Below are 27192 nucleotides of genomic sequence, written 5' to 3' on the forward strand. Positions count from 1 at the left end.
CACAATCTCTTGGCTTCCACAGACCCTTTTCCATGCGCGCCATTCTGCAAATAGGCCGGATGTGGCACGTGGAATCCCGAAAGTAACGCAGTGTCCGCATACGTTTCGTGCTGTCTGCGAGCGTGGCGGAATACATTTCAACCACAACAGCGGATTTCATATGTACTGGTGGCTCTAAAAAGAGCCTTTTGTGGTTTTGTGTTTTTAGGAAACACTCTTTTTGTGGTTTTTATAGAGGTTTTAATTTTTCTGCACTCTGCACATTCTTACAGTAAGCTCTTCACCGCATCCTGTAGATTGAACAACAAAATACCATTGCCAATATTCGACAAAGAAATGCCATTGTCATGGAATGAGTCCACATTTTTAGAATCAATGATGTCATTGTTGCAGAAGAACATTGCATTATCGTACAAAAAACTAGCCATGCTTCCATTGATGATACACCTTCTGCCCTCTTGCTGTGAACAAAGTGCATTCGAACAGTCACACGCTCTTCTTGGTGGTATAGATGAGAATAGAATTTTCACTGTGCGAAAAAAAAAACTTCAGTGCTTCCATCAATCTCTTGAGTTGATGCAGCACGTATGAACAAGACGCGTAACCCAAATGCTGAGCTCCGTACTGTACCACGATAGCATGAAAAGGCGTGAAAGTGACCACTTCTTTGCAAAGATCAAGGACAACGCCGAAATTGCAGATATCAGCAACGCACCACAATGCCTCCCCTCCTCCCAACCCAAAATTGCCATGCAAGTCTCTTTCCTAGGCATACCTATGCAAATGTACAACAAAGGCATCGCCCAGTCACAGCACTGTTTGTCTCTCCATTTCTGCCAGTCTGAGTGCACGAGGTAATGTAAGAAAATATTGCTGCCCCTTCCTGTGAAGTGGAACCTAAGCAGCTATTTGGATAATCCCCACATTCCCATTGGCCAGCATGCTTTTAAGGGCAGAATGTGGCACGTGCACTTTCCAAACTAGCGCAAGGTCTGCGCCCCAGTGAAGCGTAGGAGTCCTTCTTCCTATTGGTGCGCTTTCCTGTGACGCACACCATGAGCACCTCATTGGACAATCCCTACAGTCCCACTTCCATAGGCCAGCATGGCGAGAAGCGCAGAATGTGGCACGTGTGTGTCCCCAAGTACGGCGAGGGCTGGGCCTGAGTGACGTAGGAGTCCTTTTTCCTATTGCCGCAAACCCTAATCACCTGATTGGACAATCCCCACAGTCCCATGTCAATTGGGCAACATGGTGGGAAGGGCAGATTGTGGCACGTGCGCCTCCCAAAGTTCCGCAATTGCCGCACCCCTGTAAAACTGGAGCAGTCCTTCTTCCCTTTCCACTATCTTCTCTACAGTACTACCTCATTGGGTTACGCGTAAATAGGCACACAAGCATCCACCAATCGCATCCAAGTCGCCATCATCCAACACTGTCACTCCTGTACAACACTTCAAATGTACCATTACATATTTACAGTACAAGTGTTGTGCCATTCCAAAGCACTTCCACTGCAAACTTCAGTAAAAGTATGCACAATTTCTCCACCCGCATACATCCACATGGCCACCCAGGATGTGGCATGTGTAATCCTGAAAGTACAGCGTAATCCGCTAACTTTTCGTCATAGTGAGTGGGGGAGGGGTGGCGGCGGAAGCAATATCAAGCTGTGTAGTTGATTGAGTCTTACATCGTAGATGTATAAAAAAAAATGTTACGTTCCTGCAAGCAACTTTTTTTGTTTTTTCTCTTTATATGTGTTTCTGTCTGCCTCTCCTCACATTTTTTACCACATTCTGGTCAATGCTTCTTGCACGTGTAAAGGAAAACGGCATTGCCAATGGCGCTCAAATAAATGCCATTTCTACGGAAACACTGCATATTTTGCCACCTCATAATCTCATAGTGGGTGGAGAACATGGCAGCAGTCTGCATAAATTCACACATGCTTCTGTTTATAACACACCTTCTGACCTCTGGCTGGGGACATATTGCACCGGAATGGGCCCGTACTCCTCTTGGTGTTATGCATGAGAAAACAACTTTGGCAGTAGGAAAAATCTGCATCACTGCAATCAGCAACCTCTTCAGGTGACGGATTAAACGTCCTCACGACATGCAACCCAAATGTAGACTTCCATAGTGCACCACGACAAAGTCTATGTTCGTGATGGAGGCCACATATCTGCAAAGCCGAACCATACCTGTGACACTGCAGTCACCCTGACAGCCCCAGAAAGCGTCCACTCCGTCCAACCTGATATTACCATCAACGCCTGTGCAGATGGCACACAAAGGTATCACCGACGATAAGCACTGTGCGTCTCTCCCTCTCCACCAACCTCACGACACAGTATTGGGAAGATATGGTACCGTCCCTTCCTGTGAACCACACCCTAAACACCTAATTGCCTATTTCTCTCAATTCCATTTCCATGGCAGCATGCTCATAATGGCAGGATGTGGCACGTGCGCTTTCCCATCTACAGTCATGGCCATGGCCCAGCAAAGCAGACACAATACTTCTTCCCATTGCAGTTGCATTTTTGCAGTGTTCCCTTATTTGGTGTTATCAAATTATCAAACACACATGCAGCCATCACATACAAAACCTCTGCAATGCACACTATAATTTGTGTACACCACTCCATATTTACCATTAAACATTGTCAGTGCACGTTCCGTTTGATTCCAAAACCCCTCCACCAGAAACTTCTGCTAACAAATGCACAATTGCAGAATCACCAAAGCACACCTTTGGCCATGCACACAACAGTGCAGACCTTGCCCTCACCCACCACAACACTATGGATACATGCATAAGACCATGTGGGCAGCTAACATTATGCACACACGTAACATATGTACTGGCACATCTACCCAACTCCCCCACACCATAGAACATCCATTCATGAAAAACGTGTCACAATTATCAGAATCCACAAACATACCACAGCCTGTACCACCCCTACCCACTGCCATTCACAAAGTCTTGTGTCACTGGCAACCTAAACACTACAGCTTCACAACATCTGGCCTACTTCAAGAAATCTGCGCACCGCACACTAACCAAGCACAAATAAACTGCACTTCAACCATACCCTCTTCCATGCTCACATTATATAAACACTGCACACTGTGGCCACACTGCACACCTTCACACTGCACCATCTCCTGCCGCACACCAAATACTGTATCATGTTGCAACTATCACCACAACCATGGAACGCACAATACATGCTTTTCAACTCTCTTGTGCTGCTGTAGCATGTCTACAATGTGCTCCACACACATTCTCCAAAGATCATGACCCTGTGCCTCATGCACTGTCAAACCTGCATTGCTGCAGTGGGTGTGCTCCTTGCAAGCATTCCCCACACCGTAATGCATCCATGCATGTCAGTATGTCAACAACTACCAATGTGCACATACCGACCACTGGCACCAGCACCCCTACCCAACTTCTGCAACACAATGGACCTACACAGAGTTAAATGCAACAGTTACCATATTCTAAAAACATCACACTGTCTCCGGCTCCCCTGCACCCTTTCATTCACATACTATGGTTTTACTCACTTCCACTCAGAAAGTATTGTGTCACTGCCAACCTAACCACAAACTGTTCACGACATTGCCGCTACTCCAAGCAACCTGCACACAGCGCACTATCAAAGCACATATAAGCTACACTTCAACCATACCCTTTTCCATACTGACAGTATGCAAAAACTGCACCCACTGCCCACACTGCGTGAGGTTTCACTGCACCATCTCCAACCACACATGAAAAACTTTACCATGTTCTAACAGTGACCTCACCTGCAAAACCAAACGTACACGCATGGCAGCTCACTTCTGCTGCTCTATTGCATCTGAAATGTGCTCCACAACCATTCCGTACAAGTCACCACCGTCTAACTGATGTAGGGTCACAAATGCATCACTGCTGTGGGTGTGCAATAGCCCTAGGCTCTTGAGTACATGGCCTACAGCCTACGGCCTTCGGCCACGCACCCAATAGTCTAGGCCTTAAACACACCCACAGCAACGTAATGCCACCATTCATGTCACTATGTTAGCAAACGTGTCACAATTAGCAGAATCCACAAACATACCACAGCATGCACCACCACTACCCACTGCCATCCGCAAAGAATTGTGTCACTGGAAACCTAACCACAACAGCTTCACAACATTGGGGCAACTTCAATAAATCTGCACACAGCACACTAACCAAGCACATGTTAGCTGCACTTCAACCATACCCTCTTCCGTACTCACATTACATAAACACTGCACCCTGTGTCCACACTGCACAACTTCTCACTGCAGCATCTCCTGCGCACACCAAATACTGTAGCCTGTTTCAACTATCACCGCAACCATGGAACGCACAATAAACGGTTTTCAACTCACTTGTGCAGCATGTCTACAATGTGCTCCACACCCATTCTGCAAAACACACCGTCCTGTACCTGATGCACGGTCAAACCTGCATTGCTGCAGTGGTTGAGCTCCTTGCACACATTCCCCAAACCATAATGCAACCATACATGTCACCAACTACCACTATGCACATACGCACCACTCCAGCACTCCTACCCAAACTGTGCACTGCAATGGAGCTACACAAAGTTAAATGCACCAGTTATCATATTCTACAAACATTACACTGTCTGCGGCACACCTATGCCCTTTCATTCACATAGCATGGTCTTCCCCACTTCCACTTCCACTCACAAAGTATTGTGTCATTGCCAACCAAACACAAAAGGTTCACAACATTGCCCCTGCTCCAAGCAATCGCCACACAGCACACTACCCGAGCCCATATAAGCTACACTTCAACCATACCCTCTTCCATACTGGCAGTATGCAAACACTGTACCCAGTGCCCATACTGCATGACTTTTCATTGCACCATCTCCAACCACACATGAAAAACCTTACCATATTCTAACAGTGACGTCACATGTGAAACCAAACGTACACGCATGGCAGCTCACTTCTGCTGCTCTATTGCATCTGAAATGTGCTCCACACCCATTCCGTACAAGTCACCACCCTCTAACTGATGCAGAGTAGAATTGTGTCCCTGGCAACCTAACCACAACAGATTTTCCAACGTTGGGGCAACTTCAATAATTCTGCACACAGCACACTAACCAAGCACATATTAGCTGCACCTCAACCATACCCTCTTCCATACTCACATTACATAAACACTGCACCCTGTGTCCATACTGCACAACTTCTCACTGCACCCTCCCCTGCCGCACACCAAATACTGTAGCATGTTGCAACTATCACCACAACCATGGAACGCACCATAAACGCTTTTCAACTCACTTGTGCTGCTGCAGAACATCTGAAATGTGCTCCACACTCATTCTCCAAAACTCACCATCCTGTGCCTGATGCACTGTCAAATGTGCATTGTTGCAGTGGGTGCGCTCCTTGCACACATTCCCTGCACCATAATGCAACCATACATGTCGGCATGTCACCAACTACCACTATGCACATGCCCGCCACTGACACCAGCACTCCTACCCAACCTCCGCAAGGCAATGGAGCTACACAGTGTTAAATGCAACAGTTACCATATTCTACAAACATTACACTGTCTCCAGCACACTCACGCCCTTTCATTCGCATAGTATGGTTTTACCCACTTCCACTCACAAAGTATTGTGTCACTGCCAACCTAACCACAAAATGTTCACAACATTGCCCCTACTCCAAGCAATCTGCACACAGCACACCATTCAAGCACATATAAGCTGCACTTCAACCAAACCCTCTTCCATACTGACAGTATGCAAACATTGCACCCAGTGCGCACACTGCGTGACTTTTCACTGCACCATCTCCAACCACACATGAAAAACATTGCCATGTTCTAACAGTGACCTCACCTGCGCAACCAAACGTACACGCATGCCAGCTCACTTCTGCTGCTCTGTTGCGTCTGAAATGTGCTCCACACCCATTCCATATAAGTCACCACACTCTAACTGGTGCAGAGTCACAAATGCATTACTGCCGTGAGTCTGCTCAAGCCCTAGGCTCTTGAGTGCATGGCCTACGGCCCATGGACTTCTAGTCCAGAGTCACAAATTCATTACTGCTATGAGTGTGCTCAAGCCCTAGGCTCTTCAGTGCATGGCCTACAGCCTATGGCCTTTGTGCATGTACCCAATAGTCTAGGCCTTGAACACACCCACCGCAACACAATGTCACCATGCATGTCACCATGTCACCAAGTACGACAACCCTTCAACATACCCATTGCAACTTCATGCACCCATGCATGCCACCATGTGCCCAACTACTGCAATCCATCCACACAGCACAGCCACCCGCGTTGCCACCCAATCTATTTCATGTGCAAATCATTCCCCTTCTGAAAATCACCTGCCACCACTCACCACGGAAAGAGGTCGGCGCAAACAGGTTGCAGCACAAGCTATCGGGCCGTTATGACAGCTGCCTCCACTCACCACACAAAGTAGTCGCCTGTCTACGTACCCGTGATTTCGCACAATACGCATGAATACTGCAGCCACTCCTGCGTCTTCTTCCACCTATTCACATATCATACATGAACCACTTCTCACTCCCCCAACCTTCCCCTCCCTTCTTGCTGCCAACACATGGCATACTGTATATTTTCCGGACCCTTCCACCGGTGCACTCTCCTCCAATACACCATGACGGTGTTTCCCAAAACCTTTGCCGCACAGCACACTTCCCTGCAGCCAACCACCGGCCACGTCCAATGTTCGCCGACAGCACGGCGTACCGCAGGCCATAGAGATATGACTAATTTTTAGAGACGTACATTTCAGTCGTTTGCAACAAAAGTACTGATCGGATTCCCATCAAACACACAAAAGCATGCTTTCTGACCCAAGCCCCTGTCCTTCTGCAGATTTGGTGCAAATCCATCCAGCCATTCGGGTTTTTGCCCATTCAATCTATGGAAAAAAATATGTTTTAGGACACCCCTATAACTTTGCCCCCACTGCACGAAACCTCACCCAACTTGGCGAAGAAATTCTGAGCCGGCCATATACTTTTTTGCAAAGTTTGGTGAGGATTCTTCCAGGGGGATCAAAGTTATAAGCTGCCGAAAAAGTGCTCTTCCTATGAGTTTAGCAACTTAACCATAACTACACGCTCGCTACAGCGGGCCATGTAATATATATACATACTTTTCTCACTGTCTCTCTTTCTATGCCACTCTCTCTCTCACTCACTTTCTCTATGTTTATATATATATATATATATATATGCCTTTATATCTTTATTCCTTTCTCTATCTCTTTGTCTCTTTCTCTATGTTTCTTGTCTCTGTGCCTTCTCTCTATCCTTCTCTCTTTCTCTGTGCCATTCTCTGTGCCTTTCTCTCTCCACGTTTCTCTCTCAATCTCTCTCTATTCCTTTCTCTCTCTCTCTCTCTAGACATTTCTCTCTTTCTCGCTCATTCTCTCTCCCTCTCTTTGGGCCTCATTATGAGTTTGGCGGCCGCCATGGAGCTATTAGCTCCATGGCGGCCGCCAAACCGGGCTCCTTTACTGGGTTCCCAGAATGGGGAATTACCGGGCCATTCCGAGTTCGGAGGGCCCGGTAATTCCTCCCTCTGGGAGTCCGGACCTTCCCCATTCCCATCTGAGCCCCCATGGGGCTCAATGGGAATGGGAGAGGGAGCTAACAACGGGCTGATTACGACCGGCCCGTTGTTAGCTCCCTCTTCCCCTCGCGGGACCCGGTAACGACGCCTGGTTTTACCAGGCGTCCTTACCGGGTCCCGCGAGGGGACCTTGTAATTTCGCGGAATGGGTTTAACAGGTCCGCCTCCATTAGCAGAGCCCGTTGACCCGTTCCGCGAAGGTCATAATGAGGACCTTTGTCTCTCTCTCTCTCTCTCTCTGACTTTCTCTCTGTGTTTATAAATGTATATGTCTTTCTATGTCTTACAGTATTTTTAAAGTGGCTTCACCCTTCTTAATGGCCAAGAACTGCCTGAGGGACCAGAAACGCTAAGTGGACCAAAGCTACACAATTAACGGCTCTGTCCCCAATACAATGCAATGCAGAGGATTTTTGTCAAGTTGTCAAATCACAGAAGGCTTTTGCACTCATTGAGAGTCACATGACTCAGGGTCAGTTTGAACATGCTGGCGGACAGAAAGTGGGTGTCGCAGGTTGAATTTGTTGAGGTGCATGAGGGTGGCATTGAAGTACAGAGATTAGCCACTGCAAGCCACTCATGTGCAATCACACAGGTACCATTCACTCCTTGCCAGGTGCCCAGCCCTTTCACACCAAGAACATCCACGCCTTCCCTGTTTGATCCCCCACATGCCAGGTGCCCTCTGCCCTGGCTCCATTGTTCTGAGGAAGAAGAGTGAGAGTCCCACATTGCCTGATTAACTGCTAAAAAACATTTAGGCAAAGGATGAGCAAGTGATTATTACCATTTGTAAGCACTGCCCAGGCAAAATTGACCACATATTGTTTAAGTATTTGGTCCTTTCTGAGCATTATGTGCAGTGGTGCAAGCGAGTAAATTTTGATGGCATGAACAACAAGGCAAGCCTTACTGTTCTTCTGAGGACTGCCATCTTCAACATTATACACAGAAAGTTCGAAGGTGACCACACACAGCTGTGTCCGGATAAAATAAACACATTCTTGTGTGTACACAATTTAGACCTACCGCCTGCGTCGTAACCTACTCACCCCATTTTTCCTTCAGACCAGTGGATTGCTCACAGGCCATCATCAGCATCCCCTCAACCCCCCCTCTGCCAACTTATTGTTTCTTCTCATCCTGCATTTCCACTGTGAAGTAGGCTAAACTACTACATACATTTTACTGTACGACACTTGTTCCAGCTCCCCAATAAAGCCTTTGCCAAAAATGATGTACCTATTAATAGTGTTTATTAGGTAAATGGAACAGTATACAGTTAAAAGTTTACTTACATAAGATAACTTGATAATACAAATATTTTAAAGAGAGTCTCAAACTCGGCCCCCACCTTCATGCAGACTTTCACCTGTGCCCCCCACTTTTCTATGTTGCTGTTGTTTACTATAGGGCATAGTCTTTGGAGTGAGAATACATGGATGTAATAAAAAAAATAAACACTGTCCTGGTTACCACCCAAACATGATGCACAGAAGGGGTGGATGGAAGGCCAAAGAGTCAGAATAAGGCATGGTTGCAAAAAAGAAATAATTAATGCCCAGGTTACCACCCAAACACGGTGCACAGACAGGTGCTGGGGTGAAGGTGAAAGAATTAGAATAAGGCATGGTTTAATAAAATACATACGCCCTCATTACAACTTTGCTGGAAAATGATAAAAGTGCAGGTAAAACCATTTACCGACACTTACCGGTACCGCAAACTATGAGTTTGCCAGAATTAATTTGCTGGAATTACGGCACAGATACCAATTCACCTGGAATTACCGGCAATGCAGGAAAATTGTGCCAGCACAATGGTATTGCGAGAGAGAATTTGCTGGTATTACTGGCAATACGAAGGCGGAGATAACATCACCTCAGAGCAGCCAGTAAATGGAAACAGGTGAGGTAAATAAGACCACAGGTGCACTCAATACACCCAGGTGCACCCAATACACACAGGGACAGTGCTTAAGGGCCACACCTTCCCCAAGAACACTTTCCAACACAACCATGCTGCCACTCATTGCCGCTACCATGACCTGGAGCTGCACCATGCTGATGTACAGCTGCTTGTGCTGGAGCAGCAGCAGTGATGACAGGAAGCCAGGGAAAGAAGGATAAGGAGGAGGATGATGATGGGGATACAGGCAATGCAGGTTGGTGAGTCAGAGGCGTGTAGTGATCCCTCACACAAGGGCCACACTCTGGGCCCTCACAGACAGCCAGATACACACCCTGTACCACCTAGACAGGGAGACCATTCATGACCTCCTTCCCCTTATCCAGGATGACATTAGGAGCAGGATCGGCATCGGGACAGCCATAACCCTGCTGTTAAAGCGGCATTCAGTCCTGCACTTCCTTGCCAGTGGAACATTCCAGCACTCTGTGAGCCAGATGCATTGTATTTAGCAGCCTGCTTCTCCAGAGGGCTGGTGCAGGTACTGGAGGCCCTCCTGCACCATTTGGGCCAGCACATCGCCCTCCCCACCACTGAGGCACAAACAAGTTAATGCCACCAAGGCCCGCTTCTATGTGATTGTGGGCATGCCCAATGTGTTGGCAGCTTTGGACTGCCGCACGTAGAGCTGGTGCCCCCCCATGCCTAAAAGGAGGTCTACAGGAACCAGAAGTAGTTCCATTCCCTCAATGTTCAGGCGACCTGTGATGCTGACCTGACCATCACGCACTGCAGCACCCTGCTGGCTTACATGGCGCATCAAAGAAGACAAAGGACCTGAATGTTGGGTGCGTACATGTCCATTTACACCTACATTGCAGCATGGGCCACAAGCAATGGGTGCGGGACTATGTCACAAATGCATGTCCGGCAAGCACCCTGTACATGAAGGACCAACCAGCGCATGCCTCAATTGACAGACCACAACACAAAGGAGGAGCACATGACTGGAGATGTAGCAGTCACTGGCCAGGCCATGTCAAACCCAAAAGGACATCCACATGTAATGCACTGCAGGTACCAGAATGCAACACCCACCCCCTACAATGCCAGTGAATTTGTAGACTAGGCCGCCTAGGGCCATGTGATGTATGTCCTGGTCAGACATGGGGCATGTATGTACAGACTTACCATTGTGATTACGCTGTCACAGGCAATACCACTGCTGAGCATCATTACTCACACGTGCCCTTACCCCATGCAGGTCACTCAGGATACCCGCAGCTTCTGTGGCTGATGATCCCTCTGACAGAGCCCCAGACGCAAGAGGAAATGGCATACAGCAGGGCAAGGAGCAGGGTGACCATCAGGGTGAACTTGCAGCTCTTGAAGGAACATTTCAAATGCTTACACCAGTCTGGGGGTGCGCTCATGTACAGGCCCAAGAAGGTGGGGCAGATAGCCTGGCCTGTGCAATGTGCCATCACACCTGTGTCAGACGCAACATACCCCTGCCCCCAGCACTAGACATTCCTCTGCCAAAGGATGATGATGATGATGCAGCGACAGCCAGGCCCATGCATGTGCGCATGGTGGCCACGGATGGGTGCATGGCTGTCAAAAACTCATAGATAACCTTTTCTGAGTACCCCTTTCACTCTACATTTCCCTTGTTCCTTACTGCATATGATAAGCACACAGAATAAATACTTGCACCAAAATAAAGAACGTCCACTCATTGCTTCAAGTGAAAACTATGTATTGAAATATAAATGCAAAACCCAACACAATATGCCCCCACCCCCTCCTCACACCACCCTTCCCACACACACCCCTCCCCTCACCACACACCTCTCCCCACACAAACATCTCCCCCAAGACCCCACACACTGCCCTCCACACACATCCTTTCCCCTTCCCCACACCAACCCCCCTTTCCACACACACCCTGTCCCTGCCCCAGACCCCACTCCCTGCAAACCCCCTCCTCCAACACCCCACACACCCTCCCACTCCCCACACCCCCGTCCCCACATAACCCTCTCGCCCTCCACAAACACCAAACACCTTAAAGTTACAAAGTAAAACATAATGCCACGCCAAGAGTAATTTTCGCAACCTCTTTGTCACAAAGCTATTTGCTGGGCCAGATGTCGAGGAAATGTGCTAGAAGCGGCACCTTGGGCTGCCCTGCAGTGAGATTCCAGATGCAGTGATGGTTGATGGCGTGTCAGACCACCGGGCCCGCAAGTGCTCTAGAGTGGCCTGCACGGTGTGTGAGAGGGACTCAGCCATGGCAGAGATCCCCTCATTTACTTTGCGGACCCTTTGTGCCAGCATGAGCAGGGCAGCAGTGTTACGCCCTTGTGCCCATGCACTCCTGCGGCTGCTGGCATGGATGCATTCCTGCAACAGGTGTAGCTCTTTGAGCTGTTGCTGGGCAAGATCTGTCATCACCCCGTGCCCGTCCTGCATTGTATGGAGCCGCACATCCATGTACCCGATGTTTGGCATGGGTGGAGGAGGGGGGCTGTGCAATGTTGCTGGGCAGAACAAGGGGTGTAGTCATCCTCCTCCTGCTCCTTTGTGCTGTACTTGCCACGCAAGGGTGGTGACTGGTGTGCCAATGGTTGTGGTGGGCACAGGAGATATGGTGGGGCCACTGAACACAGGTGTGTTGTTGCCGGCAGCTGTCGTAGGTTGTGATCTCTGTGGTGGTGTCACAGCTGGCATAACAGAAGGTGGTGGTGCTGATAGCACAGCTGGCGGTGGTGGTGGCAGGTGGTGTCACAGCCGGCACAGCAGGAGGAGGTGGTGCTGGTGCAGGAGGTATCAGTGGTGCGGCCTTCCCAGGTCTGCCCACACGTTCTGAGCCTGATGACAGTCCTGTCGCGTTACTGTTAGAGGATATGCCTGTTGGGGTGAGATGAGCATGCTGTTAGTCTTATGGGAGTCACATCTGCGGGCTTGCATTACACTCAAACTAAATTGTGTGTTTCCTGCTGTTTCTTTCGTCTGTTTCCTCCAATGTGTGCTTCCACATGTGCGTGATGGTAGTGCACATTGACTGTTGGTCTGCCAAGGCGGCTTGTTGTTGTGTGTGGGTGTGGGCCTATGATTCCTGCCCTGTTCTGCCTTGGCACACATGGGCTTGTCATGTGTCCATATGTGGGTCAGTTTCTCTCCCTGGGGATACATGTATTTGGACTCAAAATTTACCTTGGGTCCCAGCTCCGGCCTCTGCTGCTCTAACTCCCTCAATGCCCGCCATACGCAAGATGGAGCTGCAGTTTGCCTCCCGGGGCATGAGGGTCATGGGTACCACCGTCCGTCCTTCTTTGGCAGCAGATTCCCTCCTATGGGTGGCTGGATGCTGTGGACAATCAGGCGCAATTCGTCCTAGCGCTTGTGGCAGTACTATGGTGTGCATGACGAAGTCCTAGAAACTGTGATCTTGTTGGTCACCTCCTGCCAGATTATCGTCTTCCTCCTCTGGCTGGTCCTGCGATTTCCAGCCCCAAAAAGGGCCGCAGCGTGCATTACCACATTGTCTGCAAGGGCAGCCAGCTCCGGGTCTACAAACACAGGGACTCTTGATTTCCCACTTTCTGGTATGTCTGTAGCCTCAGATGGGGGTGGATGGCAGCAGGAAGTGGGGGATTTAAAGTGGATTGAGATTTTAAAATGGCCACAGGCTAGCTTCCCATTCCTGCGATGATGCTATTTCCGGTGCTGGTAATTCCGGCACCGATGATTCTCGCAGTTTGGTTGCCAGTATCTGTATTTCTGGCACATTTCTGCCAGAAACATCAGCGCTTTGGTGTCAACACCTGGAAATTCCATTGTGCTGACATTACCGTATCCAGCAGGGGGTGCGCAAGCCGAGGACCTGTAATGTGTTGGTAATTCCAGCAGATGGTCTTTCAGAAATGGTAATACCAGCACGACGGAATTACTAGCATTTTTCCAGGAAAGTTTAATGAGGGCCATAAACACTGCCATGGTTACCAATGAAGCCTGAGGCACAGAGAGGAGCTTGGGGGATCCCAACGAGTCAAATTAGATTCACCTAGTAGATTACACCTATTCTGATCTTGTTCAGGGGGACTTTCACAATAAGATTCCCTTTACCTGCCAAGTAGTCCTCTTTTCAGCTTGTTGCAGCAACTCTGTTATCAGGGGTGTTGCTAGGTCTGGAAAAGACCCGGGGCTACGCTACTGTCGGAACTATTGGGACTGGGGGCTAGCTAGCCTTTTGGCTGTTGCTCCTGAGATTCTATCCGGGGCTACAACCAAAAGACCAGGGGCTGTAGCCCCCTTAGCCCCCCCCCCTAGCAACGCCTCTGTCTGTTATTATCTTGCACAAATGCTTAAAAGGAAGAACAAGCACAAGGCAATGTTAACGTAGCAACATAAGAACAGCTATGAAAATATATGGAAAATATCAACATATTGATCTAGAAAATGAAATGAGAAACTTAGTCTGCGCTCCTATAATAAGGATGAATGCATGTGAATTATGGATACCCACCTCCAGAAAGTCCCGGAAAAAGGTGAAAAGCATGTCAGCATCCCTCCACATGCTACTGTATAGAGTTCCACACTTACTCATCCCCATGCTTAATCGCTCTCTTCAGTAGGTGTGCTTTCCCACTGGTGTGTTGGTAGATGGGAGACTTTGAGAGAGAAATGCCAAGATAGACGTGTAATTGCTAGATTTCTGTGACGGAGAAACCAGAGCCATTAAGCTCCCTCAGCTTGGTGCTCGTCTCCGGGCTTATATGTTCCGGCATTGCTGGGCTTGTGAGTTCAGGGGGCTAGGGGGTCAGCAGGAATACAGGTGTTAGATACAGCAGGTGAAGTAGCACATGAGTTCTAAAGCACAATGAATAACCGTAAGGCCATCTTCAGAACGGGGCACTTTAAATGGGATACAATGGTAGAAGGAGTGGATACAAAGCATTAAAGTATACATTTAATTGTTTCATCGAGTTCCATCTTAAGCACATCCTGCTAGGCTGCACCTTAATCAGAGGCCATTGACATTGTACATCTCAGACAGACAGAAACCATCCACGTGGAACTCCTTGCAAGAGACCAAAGGTGAAGTCGGGCACTCTCCACTGGTTTAACATCTCCTCATCAGTTGGACACCCTGACCCCAAAGCAAACGAAAGTCAGAATCAAAATCAGCAGTTGCACTGAAAAAGGTACTGTACACATACAAACTCATAGACAAAAAGTGTGACTGTGGGAGTCCAAGTCTGTTTGGTTATGTTTCTGTTTATAATAATAAATACTTTATTGTGGTATAATCCAAGAAAAGGATTTTACACAACACATATTTAAACACATATTCATAAATATATATATATATATATATATATATATATATATATATATATATATATATATATATTACATGGACGCGGTAGCGTCCATGTAGTTATGGTTAAGTTGGTGTTTCCATAGGAAGAGCACTTTTTGGGTGGCTTATAACTTCGCTCCCTCTGGACGAATCCTCACCAAACTTTGCAAAAAAAGTATATGGCCCAGTCTGAATTTTTTTGCAATTGCAGTTTGGAGAGGTTTGGTCCAGGGGGGGCAAAGTTATAGGGGGGCCAAAACTTTTGTTTTTCCTATAGACATAATGGGAAAAAACTTTGCGCACGGCTACAGCCCGAACCGCTGGATGGATTTACACCAAAATTGCGGCAGGAGCGGCGGCTTGGTCCCGAAAGCGTGCTTTTGCAAATTTGGTGTAAATCCGTCCAGTAGTTTTTTAAAAATGACCAAAATGTAAGGCCAAAAAATTAGTGATATCTGTGTTCGCTTCGCGGACGGACTTCCCTGTTCGCTCCGCGGACAGCACCCCGATTGGCCCATGGGCTTGCGTCATGTCCGCGGACATGCAACATGTTCGCTGCTTGGACGGCGTGGGGCGTGGAGCGTGTCAGATTTTCTGTGGCGCCCGCCATCTTGTATTCGCCGTCGACCGCGTACAGCGCGGTGAAACTTGGATTAAAACTTGTATTTAGTGGAGTGTGTTGGTGTGTAAGAGTGTTTGGGGAGGGTGGGGGAGTATGAGATAGGTTCAATGTTTTGTTTTTTTATGTGCCATATGCTTTTGTTGTGTTCGATTTGTCCGCTGAGAACACGGCTGTTCTGACATTTTGTAAATAAACTAAATGGTGGGGTGTTCAGAGGATGGAGTATGTGTCCTTTTTGTTCGCAAGGAAGGTAAAATTGAGCTAAAAACAGTTGCGGTGTATTTAAATGTTCGTAAATACACAAACTGGGGGTGTCCTGAGGACGCTGTCCGTATTGTAATCTGTCAAGTTGAATGTGTTCTAAGAACACTCGCGGTGTCCCGAAATGGTTGCAATTACACAAAATGGGGGTGTTCTGAGAACGTTGTTTGTATTGTTCGTTGTCAGGTTGAAAGTGTTCCACGAACCCTCCTTTTGTCCCCTGATAGTACGATTTCCTATGGGCCTCACCTGACTTTTTGTCCACTAAAGAAACGTTAAATCAGGCTGGTGTGCGCCGACATTATGTGATAATCCTATGACTGGCGCTATTGACCTGGCTGACTTGCTTTTGCGACACTAAATCATATCTCCCGCCCCTAAGCCTGACATTATGAAAGCATTCATATTCCCCGCCTCTCTCTGTGACGTTACAGGGTGCGTTATCAAACGCGCCCAGTCGTCTCCAGTCCTACGCGACTTTACACAGAACCCGGAAGACAACACACATTATGTCACAACACAGCGCGCCACAATTCGGAATATGAAACTGTGATTTAAAAGCAAACAGCAAGATTGTACATTTTGTAAAGTACATTTATTTGACATCAAATGTTTAGAGAATATTCAGCGATTTGCATTTGTCTTTGTTGTCGATCCGCAAAAGTTCATGTTGAGCCATGCGATGTTCCTTTGCGGTATAGAGGGTGTTAGATCAGCTTAGAACACAGTGCGCCACAATTCGGAATATGAAACTTCTGGTTTAAAAGTAAACAGCAGGATTGTACATTTGGTAAAGTACATTTATTTCACATGAAATGTTTAGTGAATATTCAGCGATTTGCAATTGTCTCTGCTGTCGATCAGCAAAAGTTTATTTTGAGCCACGCACTGTTCCTTTGCGGTAGATAGGCTGTTGGTTTATGATAAAAGCAGTAAATGGTCGCACTGATAATCGGAAGGTTGGTCCAACAACGAGGCATTAGACCACCATAATGGTTGGTATGTTGCTTCTAGCCACTAGTACTGCGTAAGGGCATATTGGTCCTTGGCAATTGTCCCATAAAATGGAGCTGCACCTGGCAGTTGAAAAATCCATCCGCTGGAGTCTGAAAATCGTGACATTGGCAAAATGGGGCAACATATCTGTTTTAAAAAACATAAATTAGTCTCACCAGCCGATCTTTATTAAAAATATTCATTTTATTTATTAGGAGGTGAAACTATTTGCTAGCGAAGATAGTTTAACGGAGTATGTTAATAATAAAATAATAATATTTTCGCATTTATATAGCGCTAAGAGCTGTCAGGTATCTCAGCGCTGCTTATTATTACCCACGGTGTGTGGTGCTCATTTATCAACCACGGAAGGATGAAAGGCTGAGTTTGGCCGTGCCGGGATTCGATCTTCAGTTAGCAAGCTGTGCACGGATGTCAAAGCGAGCGCTCTACTCGCTGTGCCACAGTGAAGTGGCACAGCGAGTAGAGCGCGTGACTGGCTACAGACCGGTTAAATTATTTCTATTAACCCACCCTGTGTCGTCTGCCTTTTTCAGAGCCCTCTAAACGACAGGGGATCAATTCGGCGGTGATAGTGCGCGGTAGAAAACAATATGTTACATTGAACGAACAAGTACAACTTGACCGGGCTTTAATGCCATGCTATTGTTATTAAATTCTGGTATAAAATAATCTAAAGGGTTACTTACATTATAATTGCATTTTCCATTGTCCAAGTGTAGTGCAGTCCCAAAATACGACTCCGCGTGTGCCAACGATCTTTCTCAAAGTGATATAATATACAAAATTGGTTTAGTTTCAGAAATGTCATCTTTATCGTGTCTTACGTTTTTGCTACACTTCTTCAAAAGAAGTCTTTCAGCACAATCGCTGTCTGTCAAGGTAAAAAAAATAGAACCTTACACTGGGAGTCGTGTGCCTCTCCGGGCCGTGAGAAAAAAATGGAAGCAGCTGACCTTCACTGTGAACGAGCATAAATGCTTACTTTGCAACATTCTGTGTAAAGCCATCTTTGAGAACTTGCTGTTTACACTACATCTTTGTATATTGTTTGCGTGCTAATAAAAAAAGTTTGTTTAAGGGACGTTATGGTTCCAAGTAAAGCCGAAAAACCCCTGAAATTCGCCAGTTATGGTAAGCTAAGCAACCATAACTCACGCCACCACCGTGCACTGCTAAGACTAACACCCAGGACATCAAAGATGACATCGCAAATGTCATTGATGACATCACTAATGACATCAAATGTGCATTTACTTTTCATGAAATTTGTTATAAATTTATTATAATGTTGCGAAAAAAGTGTCAAGGATCATTGCAATAAATATCATACCGTAATTAGTGCTTTGAACGATGCATTGATATAAATAGCATTGTATTATGGGGTTCTATCTAGTATACTGAGCTACTAATGGAGAAACATAGCATTGTGTGCAGAGTACAAGATGAAAGTATAATATTTGTAATGTTAATATGTTGAATAATGAAATGATAATTGTCCTGAAATGTTCGAAAATAAACAAAATGGGGGTGTTCTGAGGACGTTCTTCGTATTGTGTGACTGCTTAGCTGTATGCAATGAGGGAATGGCACAGAGAGTAAAGTGGAAATGGTAGAAGGGGTGTCGAAGAGTTACGCGGTCCGTGGACACCGCGACTGTCTGTGGACAGGGTGTGCTACATCCGGGGTTTTCCAGCAAATCCAACATGGAAAGAAGACTGTACAGATTAGCCAATCAGATGTCGTAGGTTGTGGATTTGTGTTGAAAGAGACTGTGTGTGGTGAAGATGGCAGAAGTAGAGAAAGTCAGGGTGTTGGTGCTTGGAGATATGTTTGTGCATGGTTTACAACAGTACGCTCGATGCAGGCATGTTGAAAAGAACTTGATGTGAAAGGAGTTGAGGTGGTGTGGAGCACTGTCCCTGATTGCAATGTACAGGGAATTGTACAAGTTTGTGAGGATATGGCCACGATGAAGAGTCCGCATGTGGTAGTTTTGCACTATGGTGCTTTCCATTTGGGCAACGTCAGTGCCCCTACTTTGTTGGCTGATTTGGAACGCTTGGTTCAAGCCGTAATGAAGATCCTTCTAAATGCGAAAGTAATCTTTTCTGGATTACTACCTAGCGCAATATGGGACAATAGTTCAGTTTTTTGTCCTCAGCAAAACATTGCTAGATGTGTCATCAACCGAGGCATGTGTGCCCTCATGCTTAGAGCTGGTATGTTCTTCTGTAATAATGAGAATATTGATGCCAGTAATACTGTTAATTTTAAAGAAGATGGCATCTCTTTATCTTTTACGGGAAATGCCTTTCTATTTTGGAATGTAAGGGTTGCTTTGGAGAAGGTTATGTGAAGATTTTAGGAGTAAAGTAAGAAAAAAAACAAGAAAAAAAATACAAAATAACAGGTGTCTGTCAAGCATCTGTAAAAAAAACAAAAAAACGGCTCTTTTCAGAGGCAACTTCAAAGGGGAAATGGGGCACACTATTTAAATTTACATTCACTACGCTCAGATTCTCTATATGTCCGCGGATATGGCGGTAGTCCGCGGACATCAAAATCACTACGTGGGGGTTCAGTATGTTCTATGTTACATGTATATGAAGTCAGGGATATTATGGTTAAGTTGTGCTACTAAAAACCTATGAAATTCAGTGAAAAGACTTTGTTAAAGGGACGTTATGGTTAAGTTGCGCTACGAAAAACCTATGAAATTTAGTGAAAAAACTTTGTTAAAGGGACGTTATGGTTAAGTTGCACTACTAAAAACTTATGAAATTCAGTGAAAAAAACTTTGTTAAAGGGACGTTATGGTTCAAAGTAAAACCGAAAAACCCCTGAAATTCGGCAGTTATGGTAAGATAAGCAACCATAACTCACGCACCGTGCACTGCTAACACTAACACCCAGGACATCAAAGATGACATCACAAATGTAGAATATAGAATATAAAGGTATAAAATATATAACATATAATACAACATAAACATAGTATCTAGTACAACAATACAATAAAATAAAAGGGTGTAGTCTGGTTCTACAAATATTAGTACCAATATTGCTATGATACCTGAGGTAGTGGCGTAATTTGTGTCCATTCTCGGAAGAGTGCAAGCTGCAAGCCAAGAGATTCAGTATTCAGGCACATGTACCAGAATTCATCCTCCTTAATTGCCTCATAATTATGGACCCATTTTTCATATGCATTCATATATATAGGGCCCATTTTTGGGCAAAGGGTTAGTACGTGTCTCGAGGTTTCCAATGCTCCTGCCCCCTGGCAAATACGGCATAACCTGGCCTCCCGAGAGATCTTCAATCGAGGGCCTATGATAGTGAGAACCGGTAGCTGGTTAGTTCTCAGTTTTAATAGGAAATGTCTTACCTCAGGGGCCGGGCTTAGTAGCAGGTAGGGCTGTGGTTTTAAATATCTATGTGAGACATACCTGACCGCCTCATATCCCTTCAATTTGGACAAGTGGTCTGAGTTAGCACACCAGTCCCACTTGTTCAACTTGTCCTCAAATCCCTTTTTTTGATGGATATATGGTAGTTCACTCAGTTTTGCCTAGGGCCAATCGATTTCCTTGAAAAGTGATTTGTTCAGGTCTTTATAGTTCAAACCGCGTGGGTGATTTTCCATCTCATAATTTTTGCCTACCAGACTCAATAATTTACAGCTAGGCTTTGCACGAGATTTTAGATGAAAGACACCCGGGCCCGAAGTGCCCTACCTCTCAGGGAAATGAGGCCCAATTCTAGCCGGAGGTATTGTATCAAACAGGAAGGTCCCAAACCAAGCACCATACGCCAATAATGACCTTCTAGTATGTTTAGCCAAGTAAGATCTTGCATAGCTAGAGCCTCCAAACCATACAATACTGCAGGTACAAAGCATTGATGGTAGAGTTTCAATATGCCAGCCATAATGAAACCTGCAGTGCCCTTTGCAAATTTGCAGGCATGGAGGGTGAGTAATTTTGCTCTCCGTGTCTCATATCTTTTTATGGTGTCATAATCTGTAGGTGCTCTAAAGTCTAGACCCAAGTAGGGATATTGCTCTACCACCTCAATTTTTCCCACCTTGGTGTCTATCCCCGTGCAGCGGGGTCCCTTTCGTGCTATTGTCATTATTTTTGTTTTCTCCACATTGATTACGAGTCCTATCTGAGTTGAATACTCCGATAATTCATTCATCATGTTCTGTAGACCAGACAACGTACAGTCCAGGAGGATCAAGTCATCCGCATATAGCATTCCTCTTATGGGGATCTTTCCTAATTTAGGTGGACAATTAGATTTTAGTGCCATACGGTCCAACAAATCAGCTATATATATTATATCCTATTTCCTTAAGTACCAAGGTATTGAAGATTTTACTGGTAACATCCAGCATAGAGAGTTGCCGATAATTGGCTGGTTTAGTCCGCTCACCCTTTTTATATATTGGAATTAATACAGATTTCTTCCAGGTGGTCGGTATCTGGCAAGTTCTGCATATTCTTGAGTACAGGGTGAGTAATAGCTGGGCCCAGTTATGTGGGTCTTTTTTCAAAACTGCATTGGCTAGTCCATGTGGGCCAGGGGCATTGGATGTTTTTAGGTTCAAAAAAGATTGCTTTATGATCTTATAGCTAAGAGGGAGGGGCCATGTCCTTACACCCCCCAAGCTACTGATGGTACTCATATTCTCTTTATAGAATTTATTAGCTATGTATTCCACCCATGTATCCCCTGGGATGGGATTGAGAACCCTCAGTTTCTGTTCACCCCCCTCCTGGGCCAGTATCTGTCAAACTCTGCGGCTATTTCTACTACATAACGCTCCAGCAAAATTCTGCCATTGTTTTCTTTTTTGGGTTTGGCGATACATTCTAAGCCACCTCTAATATTTTCGTTTTATTTCTGCTATTTCAGCCTTTACCTCATCCTCGTCCCTTTGGGTGGTTTTATGCACTCTCACACTTCTAAGGGCTCGTCGCATAATGCGTTTCTGATCTCTTATATTTATATCAAAATTTGGGGCACCCCTCGTATTCCAATTCAGCCCCGGAGCAGGACTACCTTCAAAGAATGAATGGGTAAGGTGTGTTATCCAACATTCAATGTCTTCAGGGCTCTTTCCCCACATTAGCTGGTTAATGCTAGAGCAATTTGGGAAAGTTATACTGGTCATCTTTTCGATGTTTCGCTGGGTCCATCTAATCTTGTTACCCGCATGGTTAGGTATAATTTCACAGCAAATGCCCCCCTCTGCCATTTCACCACCTCCCTCCACACTTAATGTTAGCGTGCAGTGGTCACTATGGTTGTTCAACTTGACATTTAGGTGCTGAGCGTGGTTCAGTAGACACTCAGAAACGGCCATGTAGTCCAAAACGGAACGCTTTTTTCCTGCCATCCCCGTTTCTTTACCCGGTTTCTTCCCCCTTATCCGTCCATTTAAAATGGTGAGGTTCCATTCCTTAAGTATTTCGAGCCATAGTCTCCCTTTACTGTTACTCTGGAATAGGGGTAATTCACTGGTGTTCTGCACAAAGGGATGATTCCCACAACCCTCTAGATCAAGGCATCTTGCATTCAGATCACAAACCGAGTATGATAGCAGCCACTTCTTTCCCCATACACCAGGTGGTTAGCAATAAATCCAACTTGTCTCCCACGGCTTCCGTAATCAATTCCCCAGGTGGGTCATAGATATTAATGATCAGAACTTCTTTACATCCTGCCCAACCACCTGGAGAACTTATCTGGATTGCTAGGATGTTTCCTCCGGGCCCATCCTGATAAATCAGTTTAGAGTTGTATGCAGTTTTCACACTTATTAGTAGGCCCCCTTTTGGTCTTCACCGTTCTCCCCTAATAGCCATGTTTTGATAAGTTGTATATCCGTCAAATTCCAGATCAAAAGTTTCCCACGTTTCCTGCAGTAGAAATAGATCATTTCTATTTCTGTTTCTGTTTATACAGTTTGCGAATTAAGCATTGAGAATAAAGAAAACAAAAAAAAAGCAACGAAATGGCCCATTTGAGGAAAATGTTTAGGAATTCTGAAAAAATAAAATCAGTGTTGGAGACCAAGGGAAATAAAAAGGGAACCAGTGCTGCATCTTTGCAGCACAAGCGCATGCCCGTGTCCCCTCAGCTATTGAAGCCAAGACATTAATTGCAGTTCCAATTATACATAAATAAAAATGTTACCACATACTGTGGTGGCATGTTTTTCATGTGTGTTATTTTTATTATTTGAAGATTTCAAAACAGAAGCACACAAGTAAACATTTTTTTTTAAAACGGCAATCCCAAAAGGCATTGGCAGATGTGAGAGATGCACTTAGGTCCACGGCTTTTTATCATCAGAGGCAAATTCTTGCACTGCTTTACCACCAGCGGTATGACGATGCAACTAGGGGAAGCATAAATAAACTTCAACCCATCCCCATAGGTCATAATTCACTCGGCTCTGAAAAAATGAACATGGGCAGCGCAGTGTCTGTCTTGCGTCACACAGTGGAGTGAGTGCTGAGGTGCAGATCGTTTTTCCTTAGGGATATAGCAGCGCGGTTTCTGTCTTGCATCACACGGTGGAGAGAATGGTGAGGTGCAGTTTGTTTTTTCTTAGGCATATCGCAGCATGGTTTCTGTCTTGCGTCACGCGGTGGAGTGAGTGCTGAGGTGCAGAGCGTTTTTCCTTAGGGATATAGCAGCGCGGTTTCTGTCTTGCGTCACACGGTGGAGAGAATGGTGAGGTGCCGTTTGTTTTTTCTTAGGCATATCGCAGCATGGTTTCTGTCTTGTGTCACGTGGTGGAGTGAGTGCTGAGGTGCAGATCGTTTTTCCTTAGGGATATAGCAGCGCGGTTTCTGTCTTGCGTCACACGGTGGAGAGAATGGCGAGGTGCAGTTCATGTTTCCTTGGGCATATTGAGGATGGGACAAAAGAAATAAATCAAGCACTGGTCCCTCGACAAGACAGTGGTACTCATCAGCCGTAAAAAGGGGCTTTGTGCATTGGAATGTGTTACACACTTCAGTCACAGTCACAATTAGAATCAATGGGCCTCCTTACAAGTACAGCGGTGCAGAAAAACTTAGTGATAATATAGTGGTAAGTAGATTTTGACTGCATTACTGATGCATTACTGCACCACCATAGTATAACTTTGGTGGTGAGGCAGAGGAAAAACCTCCAGCAGAATGCTGGAGGTAATTCTGCCACACTGCTGCCAAAAATCTGCAAAATCAGCAGAATTAATGCTGGCAGTAATTCCACTAAAGTCCCCATGGAGTTCTATGGACTCTATGAATGGGACTAATACCGCCATACCACCACGTGTAATCTGGTGCTAAGTCTGCCGGACAAAGTGGTGGTAACAGTAATTCCATTTGGCAGTATTCCAGTGGATTTACCAGCAGAATAGTGACAAACTTGTAATAAAGTCCAATATGTTGCTGCACTAAAAATGAGTTTAAGGCATAAGATTAAAATACCAAAGGTTGTTTGGAAGCATATGTCATGCATGAGACCTTTCCATGTCCCAAGAACAGGAAAGGTATGCCATTCATTATGATTAAAGAGAGGTCTCACAGGCGCTGGCTGCTGCTTAGCTGAGCCCGGGCTTTAAGGGCAGACTGAATATTCCAATCGGATTGGTCAAAATTATAATGTAGGTGAGAGAGTCAACAAGGACGTGGGTTACATTGGTAAATGGTGATGGAAAAGGAATGAGTGTTTTATTCATGACTTGAGTTTCAATAATACAAGAATAGCACCCAATGCACACAAAAAAATGAATAAAGCACACACGCTTCAAACCAAAACATAAAGCATCTATGTCTTTGGTAAACATATGAGAGGGACAGATTATGAGAGATGTTGACAGAAAGAAACAAATGAGGGACTCCTGGGCCAGATCCGATTTGAAGTGCTTTATTAATCTTTTTTAATGTGTTTATGACACTCAATTGTCATGTTTCTATTACCATGTTCAAATTCTGAACCTAAAGTGGGAGGCCAACAAAAGCTTTCACCCCCTACCCTTTATCTCAAATCTCTCCCACTTTCCCTGCGAGTCTATACCATCCTCTGCTCAATTAATCCATTACACATGCCTATTTATCCCTTTGCATATCAATCAAAGAGCTTGCACCTGTGACCTTTTCCCACCTCTTCCCCTTCAACCTCTATCGACTGGTGTCTTCCCAGCCTCCTGCAAGGTGGCAACGGTCCTAACCATGTTGAAAAATCCTACTTTACAGACTTGCCTCTCTTCTGCTACCCACTCTAGAATCCTCAAAAGTCATCTTAAGTTGCACGGTCAAATATCTTGCGGTTATTTCTCTATTCATTAAAGAAACTGCCTCCACCCCTGCTTCGAGCTTTTTACCACTAGACACCATTCCTACCTCTGCTCAATCCATAGTCTTCTCAATCACTTTGTTGCCTTTGACACCTTCTTCAAACTCTCTCCTCCTGAGACCTGAAAGACACTATGCAAATATGTGGCATCCTATCACTCAGACCGTTCCTCCTTTATCTCCTGGAACCCTGATACACCTTCTTCACCCTGTGTCCGGTGGGTGTGCCACAAGGATCAGCCCTGGGCCTTCTCTACTTCATTCAATACACTTCTGCCTTGGGTAACATTCTCTCATCCTTTGGCTTCTTGTGCCAAGTCTTTGCTGATAATGCCCAGTTCTTCTTCTCATTCCCTGCTTTGACAACTGGGATCTTAGACTACATCCTGCCTCACCTCTTTACCATCCATCACTGAGTGAAACTATTTTTCCTGATGTTAAACTCCTCCAAGGTATCTTTCTCTAAGCCTCCATTGACAACTCCACTCCTTATCCCCCTCCTGATCGCAATCAAACTTTGCAATGTTTGGGTCCTATTAGACAGAAACCACAAAGACCACTTCATCATTGCCATTGTGGCCAGTATTAGCTTTCTAAATACCAGAAATATGCACCCTACCTCACCCATGTGTCTGCAAAAAACTCTAATATCCACCCTGGTCCTCAGCAAACTTGATTACAGTCTCGGGGTGTGGGCTTCACCCACTACTCTTTTGCTAACCTCAACAAAGTACTCAGCTTTGACACATTAACCCTTTACAGCCTACCTAGATCATTTCCCATCTCAGCATACATCCATGATGCTGGGAAGTTCCTGATACAAAATGGCTGCCTTTTGAAGATTCTACTGATTGTCTTCAAACCTATCCATCGCTTAGACCCCACTTACTAGCGGATTGCTTCTTCGCCTACTCCCTTACTCTTCCCCTCTGTTTTACAAGCTTGAACAATCTCTCTGTCACCAATCCACTCGTTGCCTCCTCCCAAATCCCTGCCTTTCGTTTTGTAGGCCCCCATCACTGGACTGCTCTCGCCCCAGGCATCAAAAACATTCAAACAATGGAATTATTTAAGACCATGGTAGTACTTCCCCTGCTAGCCTGACAATGGTTATCCTCTACTCCATCTGTATGCCGCATAAACACTTTGGCCTCCGTACCCCAATGCTATGTAAATGTATATATTTTCATGTGACTACCGGCTCAGGGCCTAAACTGACCAATGTATTTATGCATGTCTTCCTACCCTGCTCACATAAACCAACACAATCATTGAAAATATGTAAGGCCTGCCTGAAAAGGGACTGCCTGCACTGCCTGCTTCTAGCTCTATGTACAGTAATTCTCGTTTAAGTCTCTGGCAAATGCAAACAAAGAAGGCAAAGTATCTCACTAGGGAATCAATTCGTACTGTTGGGTAACTAATTAGTTCAGTTTTCTTTTTTTCAAGTCACACCTGGATTGTTCCAATCTCTTGGATGAAAAATGGACATGAGCAACCTTTAATCTGGCTTGATAATAGGAGCAGTAAGTCATTATTCTGTATTTAATTGCTATGTTATCTTCGAATGTCTTTAAATGTTATCTTTGTCAATAAACGTATGAAAGCAATTTTGAAAACATCTAAATCTAGACTTTGGGCCTGAGTCAGAGAGCGGTTTCCAATGGGATTGCGCCATCATCAAACGCTTATGTGAATCAGGCCCTTAGTTTCTTACACTAAACCCAAAATAATTCAGAGCAAAGGAAGGACTCACAGTTAGTTGTGCATGTGAATCATTGTGGTAATTGGCGTTTTGCGATAAGAGGTGATATTGTTTTTATTTGTGGAATGGCTAGAATGTGTCCTGCTCAGCCTGGCAATCCTTACATGATGTATATTGTGGCGGTGCTTTCAGAGAATAGTTCATTGGATTGAATTCAAGACCATCACAGCTAAGCTTGAAGAGCAG

The 27192-nt window shown here is 45.5% G+C and overlaps 1 protein-coding gene across 1 annotated transcript in view; it reads left to right on the top strand.

The window, feature by feature from the left end:
• The window catches only part of LVRN (laeverin), a 933533-nt gene that overhangs the window by 567770 nt on the left and 338571 nt on the right, over window positions 1-27192 (top strand). The window contains exon 11 of the mRNA XM_069625536.1: window positions 26691-26767. Coding sequence (XP_069481637.1) covers window positions 26691-26767 — 77 coding nt within the window. The remainder of the gene's footprint in view (window positions 1-26690; window positions 26768-27192) is intronic.

This window comes from Ambystoma mexicanum, chromosome 6p, assembly GCF_040938575.1.
Source record: "Ambystoma mexicanum isolate Mex_15411 chromosome 6p, UKY_AmexF1_1, whole genome shotgun sequence".
NCBI classification, from domain to species: domain Eukaryota; kingdom Metazoa; phylum Chordata; class Amphibia; order Caudata; family Ambystomatidae; genus Ambystoma; species Ambystoma mexicanum.